Genomic DNA, 7589 nt, shown 5'->3' on the forward strand with positions numbered 1-7589 from the left:
TCCTGTTCCATTCATTTGTCTGGTTCCACCAAACAAACGTACTTTTTTTAGGGCGGAATTCCCTTTTAATGTTTTAACCTTGAAACCATGAGTGGGAAACCCATGGCACCACGCAAAGTACAATTAAAAACTTTCTGTGTACTCGTAGGCGCCCAGGCTATATATTATACATATTTCTTCAGTTTAGCTAGCAGTGATCGCTTCACAATGTTTTGATGTTTTATGACGCAGACTGAAATCGCCATTTCGACGCAGAGGTTATGAGAGGTGTCCCTGATTCTTCTGCGTTCTCCTCTGACTTGATTGGGTTAGTATATCATCTCATTTTCGTTACATAATCCCACGGTGGTGGGATGTGTGGTGCAATTAGAACTCTAAAGCAGGAAATCCAATAGCAGGAATGAATAAATATGTTCTGTTGCCGGAGTACTTGATATCGTATAGTGCCTTCTGGTAAAACTGTGTTAGCACTATCAAAGGGGATTATCCTTGGTACATGGAGCGTAACATATAATCAAAATCAAAGTCTCCTTAATCACGTGTACGTTAATTTGTAATTAAGAATTTCATAAGTTTTCAAGGCCGCTGATACGTTCGATGCATTACATCTATACCTTATTTTGTTTTTGAATGTCAAAGTGAAAAGATCTCGATATATGTTTTGCCACAGTTGTTATCATCATCACTGGTACAGATTTTGGAAAATGTGCTTCCATATTTTTATGCAGGATCGTTTTTCTTTTTTCATCTCTGAAAGAAGTATTGCGAATTTTAGACTTCCTTTACATAGGCCCTAATCTGTGTATCTAAAAGGTAAGTGAGGACTGATACGCAAATTATGTACGAGATAAATTACAGATTTGTATGTTTTCACATTTGAAACGTGATTTAGGAAGGTTTAAGATATCCCATTGATTTGAACCTGATACATTCAAAATAAACATCCCAATTGCGTTCAATATCAGATCAGCAATGAACAGGAATACACCCACACGCCTGTACTAGGAAGCTTCAACAGTATAATTAATTTGTATTCACACTGAGTCAAACTGTTAGTAATACTGCATTTGTACCGCATACTTGCATGTATTTTCAGATTCAGTGGTACAGTGTATTATCGTTCATTATGATAGCCACAGGTCGGGGTTAACAAACTTTTACACTGTAATAATAATTCGTCGTGCGCATGGCAGACTGTCACTAGCCGGGTTCACACGTACACCAATTAGCGGGATACAAATCTCGAGATTTGCATCGCGATCGTCATCCCGAGTTTTTTGCACGTGTGGACAGAAAAAACCCGAAAATTAGCGGGATAAGCATCGCGATGCTAATCCCAAGAAATCTTGCGCTGGTTCGCCAATTAGCGGGATAATTGGCCCCGCGCTGGTACGTGTGAACGGTCGGGATTACAATCTCGAGTTTTTACATCCCATCATGCAATGCGCACATGACAACAGCGAGGCCTCTGCGAAGAGGTCCTTCACCTCTTTGGAGCACAACAACAACAGCGCGCGAACCACACCACTGACGCGTAAAAGACAATGGACAAAGGTAAGTGCGCGCAGGCAGTGATAGAGAAGGGCGCTGTGTGACCCAGTTTGCAGGCTTTGCTGTTATATCTATCGGCAATTAGCGGGATAATTCGGTACGTGTGGACGCTCGCCAAATTAGCGGGATACCGATCGCGATCGCCATCCCGCTAATTTGGTACGTGTGGACGCTCGCAAAAAAAAACTCGGGATGAGCATCGCGATCGTCATCCCGCTAATTTGTACGTGTGAACCTGGCTACAGTCGTTACAGTAGCTGGGTTCACACGTACAAATTAGCGGGATGACGATCGCGATGCTCATCCCGAGTTTTTTTGCGAGCGTCCACACGTACCAAATTAGCGGGATAGCGATCGCGATCGGTATCCCGCTAATTTGGCGAGCGTCCACACGTACCGAATTATCCCGCTAATTGCCGATAGAGATAACAGCAAAGCCTGCAAACTGGGTCACGCAGCGCCCTTCTCTATCACTGCCTGCGCGCACTTACCTTTGTCCATTGTCTTTTACGCGTCAGTGGTGTGGTTCGCGCGCTGTTTTTGTTGTGCTCCAAAGAGGTGAAGGACCTCTTCGCAGAGGCCTCGCTGTTGTGATGTGCGCATTGCATGATGGGATATAAAAACTCGAGATTCTAATCCCGACCGTTCACACGTACCAGCGCGTGGCCAATTATCCCGCTAATTGGCGAACCAGCGCAAGATTTCTTGGGATTAGCATCGCGATGCTTATCCCGCTAATTTTCGGGTTTTTTCTGTCCACACGTGCAAAAAACTCGGGATGACGATCGCGATGCAAATCTCGAGATTTGTATCCCGCTAATTGGTGTACGTGTGAACCCGGCTATTGTGGGAGTGCGCATGGCAGATTGTCGTTAGGGTGTGGGAGTGCGCATAGGGTTAACAACATTCTGCCCTGCGCACGGAAGTGCGCTAACAACAATCTGCCATGCGCACGGAAGCGCGCTAACAACAATCTGCCATGCGCACGACGAATTAGGCTAGAAGATGATTGCCAAAAAGTTGCTGAAATAACCAAAGCAGCAGCTCTCTTGTAGCGAGTAAATTTCATTAACTTTTAATCGTTGTAAATTATATGTCTTGGTTTGTGACCTGCTCAAATGACGCCATCGAAATCGTAACGGGAAAATAATCTGAATCTGGGTGATGCAACTCTTGCACTTCTAATGGTTTTAATAAAAATATACAAAATGGCCACCAAGAATATAAATTTTAATATAAGTATTTCCTTGTATATTAAAAAATTGTGAAAATTTAAAATAGATTAATAATTGATGGGCATATTCTATTTCTAGGGATTCTAAATCAGGTAGATGCAATTCTTGCATCCTTGAGGGTTTTGAAATAGGCATCTATTCAAACATTTTGGTGTCCAGTTTTTAAATGTAGACATGTGGAAATAAATGTTAATACATAGGCACAGATGTGATAAAACAGGTACAGGAGTTACTATAAACGAAAACTTATTGTGGCAAGAATATTGAATGTGACCCTTTTAAGACAATTGGGAAGGCACGTACCATTCACCATTCATGTAACAATTAATTTATGCAAAAGACAGTATGTGTAATGTGCTTTAAAGCATCTAAGAGAACATACTGGCTATTTATTTCGTAATTTTTAAACACTAGATATCCATATTGCAAATTTGCGATTGGACTTGTTATGTATGATTTAATACATCATATTCTGCCCCGTGCTTTACCTGATCATTGTCTCAAGACTGAGTATTGTTAAAATACATGCCTTTAAATAAATAAAAGTTGAATTATAAGAAAATGAAATCTGAAATCGGTAACCAATCCCTGCTATGTGCTGGTAGTATCATTTCGAGAGGTTTCCTTCATGATCTGACAGATATAAACATTTTTTTTTCGCAAATTGTTAGGAAAATATCTCTCAGCGAATGACATTTGAGTGATTCCACATATAAACCTGTCGATATATAATGAAACTTTACATCTGCAAATATTGTAAATATGCACCAAAATTTAAAATAATGATATATGCATTATGCTTCGTATCTTAAAATAAGTGGAGTCGACTAGCCTGCTTGCAGTTGCTGTTTTTTTAATAGTTTACCAACCGACTAAAATGTTATTTGTGACTTATGCTATGTTTGTTAACGACGTTATTAGTTTGTAAATAGCTTTCATTTAATTTCATACTGACGACTGTAATCAGGTTACAGTTTGCTTACAACCAAATTTAAACTTCAAAACATATATGCACCCACTTAAATTGTGATTAAAGTCAATCATGCAAGAAAACTTTCTATTCGTCCAATTCAATGTTAAATAAGTGTCGGTAGCCATACTGATGATTTTATTTGTGTATCTTCCCACAGATGTATTCTTGATAGTCGTTACTTGTATATGGTATTAGGATATATAGGTGTAACAAACAACATTTCGGACTTTTTATCCTTAATAGTTCAAAAACTATATAATATCAGATAACACTGACATTGATACGAGAATAGCTAAATAGTGTGCCATTGTGTTGGAGGTAATATTTAAATAATAGCTTAAATCAGTTTCATTAAATTCAAGATTTATTTTTAAGTAAGGTTTCAGATTTTGCTCTATTTTCAACACCCTGTACACAATTTTTATTTTGCAAAGGGGTCAATTGGTGTGTATAGGAGTGTGTGGTTAACAAACTGACAATGACTGGAATGCTTTACTACATTTTCATGAAAAATTCCACTATCACAGCTAGTCTTTTTTCATCCTGAAATGTAGTGTATGCACGTACATGAAAACATGTGTTTATTTTTTAATATTTTTTAATGTGCATGCATTTTACCCCTTACCGTAAATTCAGTCTAGCAGCGCCCATGGCAATCCATCATGAATTATCAATAAAGCATTTATGGGCCTTAGAGCAAGAGTCCAGATGCCCAGTCAACAGAGCTCTGAAAAGATGGTATTCGTGGTATTCATGTCTATTGTTCACTGTCATTGTAAGCACACACTCACATACGCATTATTGGTTCTTGTGTAAAGATCAATTTTGTACAGAGGGTTCAAATTTGACCAAAATCTGGAACTTAACTTTACAATTAATCAAGCTTTTAACGGAAATGATTCATGCTCTCATATTCAAATCACCTCCGGCTAAAATGTACACTATTCAGCTATTACTCATATCAATGACAGCGTTATTTGATGTATAAATTTTTGAACTATAACGGATCAAAAGTTGGAAATGTTTTTTGTAACACCTAGAAACCTACATATTGAAATTTGTTTATAATATGATATTGTTAGATGTCATTTATGACGATACTGCTTCTTCTTATAATACTACAGCCAATGTTTATAATGATGATAACAATACTATTTACATCGAATGCACGTATACATACATTATTACGATTTGTCGTATGGACATCGTGAAGACTCACGTGAAACGCTTTAGGTCCATTAGTGGAATCTGGTGATTTTTTGTTGTTGTCTGCACTGCATGCCTCCCATTTGCTCTGCAGAACCATTAAAATGCTTTGAGTCTAGGATGTGCCAAAACAAATCCATGAAAATTCTGCGGTGATGATGGTGTCCAAAAAACACATCAGCTAAAAAAAAAGAAAAAACAACCTACCAAAATTACAGACCAGGTATATCAGAGGAAGGTATAATGATTACATTTGTTCTAAAATCCAAATTTTCTTGCCGATCGGTTTCAGTGGGATTCGTTGATGTGTCTTCACAGAGCAGAGCAGAGATTCAAACATTTGGGAATTCTATAGTTGTTGCGTTCTTCTTACGATGCAGACCATTGTACAAAATATAACTTCGAAAAACCTTTTGCATGTCTTTACTTTCTCTTTACTCGAAAACACATAAAATACACATGCGTATATTTTTTTTGTACTAAAAGTAATCACAAAAAAAAATCGGAAGAATCAAAAGCCAACCAAATAATTATTCCATTCGTTTACTTTCATTTTACTCAGGAAAAAAAATCAGCATGGCAACCAGTGTTAATGACCACGTGACAAGTAACCTCCAGTGCCCCCTTTGTCTATACGTCTTTGTTGATCCAAGGCTCCTGTCCTGCTCTCACACCTACTGTAAAGACTGTCTGATGCGACTCTCTAACTCACAGAAGGGGTGTAAGATAACCTGTCCATTTTGCCGCAAGATCACCAAAGTGCCTAACTCAAATGTGAACCTGCTGCAGTGTAACTATCCAATCAAGTCTCTAATCGAAGATGTCAAAAACCAGACCCAAGCCTGCACTGTATGTCGACGAAACGAGAAGCCACTAGCCATCACCTACTGCCAAGAATGTAAGGCCTACATGTGCGCCGACTGCAACAAAACTCACAACAAGTGGGACATGTTTGCAGGACACGAGGTTGTGAAGGTGGATGACATTAATTTGGGGAAAGTTTCTAAGAAGAAGCGTCGTAAATGTCAGAAGCACAAGTCCGAGGATGTGGAGTATTTCTGCGTCGAGTGTAAGAGGTTCCTCTGCTTCCGGTGTGGCATAATGGAACACAGTCAAGCGGGACACAACGTCCTTGACGGCAAAGAGCATGAAGACGAACAGAAGAAGAAGATCAGCGAGCTACGTGGTCAAGCCGACGTCAAGATGTCGAAGATTGATGCATACATCATGTTCGTCGAGAAGGAGCAGGCAGCTGTGAAACAAGTCCTGGAGAAGCTCTCCCTAGAAATCGAGCAGACGTGCGAGAAGTCAATCCAACAGCTCGAAGAGAAAAGAGACGATCTGATCCAAGAGTGTATGAGGCGTATCGAGGTAATCAACAAAGAGCTGCAAGACATGAAAGATGACAGCAAGGTACAGATAAATCAGATCAAGGAAGTTAGTGATCTGGTTAAGAATGGTTTGAAAATGACTCCAGAGGGCGAAGCGCTGACTGCCCAGGACACACTGTGTCAAAATTTGAAAGACATTCTCGGAAAGTGTGAGCCCGACTACGCACAGCTTCAAAATACAGCTGTGCAAGTAGAGGGCGTCGCTTTCCAGTTGATTAGACGTGCAGAAAAAGATTTGAACGAGCTTGATATGTGAGAGTCGCCCAGTCCTGTTTATTGTGGCCGGCGCAAACGCAGCCTTCATCGTTACCGTGCCCCCAACACGGTCGTCCTGTTTATTACGGCCCCAAACGCAGCCTTCATCGTTACCGTGCCCCCCAACACAGCCGTCCTGTTTATTGTGGCCGGCTAAAACGCAGCCTTTATCGTTACCGTGCCCCCCAACACGGCCGTCCTGTTTATTGTGGCCGGCCCAAACGCAGCCTTCATCGTTACCGTGCCTCCCAACACAGCCGTCCTATTTATTGTGGCCGGCCAAAACGCAGCCTTTATCGTTACCGTGCCCCCCAACACGGCCGTCCTGTTTACTGTGGCAGGCCCAAACGCAGCCTTCATCGTTACCGCGCCCCCCAACACAGCCGTCCTGTTTATTGTGGCCGGCCAAAACGCAGCCTTTATCGTTACCGTGCCCCCCAACACGGCCGTCCTGTTTATTGTGGCCGGCCCAAACGCAGCCTTCATCGTTACTGTGCCCCCCAACACGGCCGTCCTGTTTATTGCGGCCGGCCCAAATGCAGCCTTCATCGTTACCGTGCCACCCCCCCCCCCCCCCCCCCCCGCTGCCGTCATCGTCATCGTCATTGTGACCATCAAATCTACCGTTATTGTCATTGTGCTCCTCACCACGGCCGTCAGTGTCAAAGTGCCCCTCTCCACAAGCCACTGTCACTGTTATTGTGCCCCGGCGTGGCCGTCCTCGTCATCGTGCTCCCAAATCGGCTGTCATCCTCATTGTGCCCCCAAAGCCACCGTTATTGTCATTGTGCTGCGCAACGCCACCATCATCGTTTTTGGACTTCCACAACCGCCGTCGTCGTCGTCAAGGGAGCCTCTGCCGCCGAAGCAATCACTATCAATGGCAGCCGCAGTCGCCGTTGTTTTGGGGGGTCCCGCCGCCGCCATTGCTGCGACTTTGGCCGACGAAGGGCATTTGAGTGCGCAAGCTGGTCACCT

The 7589-nt window shown here is 42.1% G+C and overlaps 1 protein-coding gene across 1 annotated transcript; it reads left to right on the top strand.

Annotated features, from left to right (window-relative positions):
• Positions 1-5541: 5541 nt before the first annotated feature.
• LOC139724395 (E3 ubiquitin-protein ligase TRIM56-like) lies at positions 5542-6612 on the top strand. Its single transcript, XM_071635543.1, has one exon. The coding sequence runs from the start codon at positions 5542-5544 to the stop codon at positions 6610-6612; it is 1071 nt and encodes a 356-aa protein (XP_071491644.1).
• Positions 6613-7589: the final 977 nt, after the last annotated feature.

Source organism: Diadema antillarum, unplaced genomic scaffold (assembly GCF_040938485.1).
Source record: "Diadema antillarum isolate AM-2024a unplaced genomic scaffold, OU_Dant_1.0 scf00000015, whole genome shotgun sequence".
In the NCBI taxonomy this organism is placed as follows: Eukaryota; Metazoa; Echinodermata; class Echinoidea; order Diadematoida; family Diadematidae; genus Diadema; species Diadema antillarum.

Bases quoted from the DNA above. Each gene is read 5' to 3' on its own strand.
- LOC139724395 (XM_071635543.1), top strand. From the start codon at position 5,542: ATGGCAACCAGTGTTAATGACCACGTGACAAGTAACCTCCAGTGCCCC.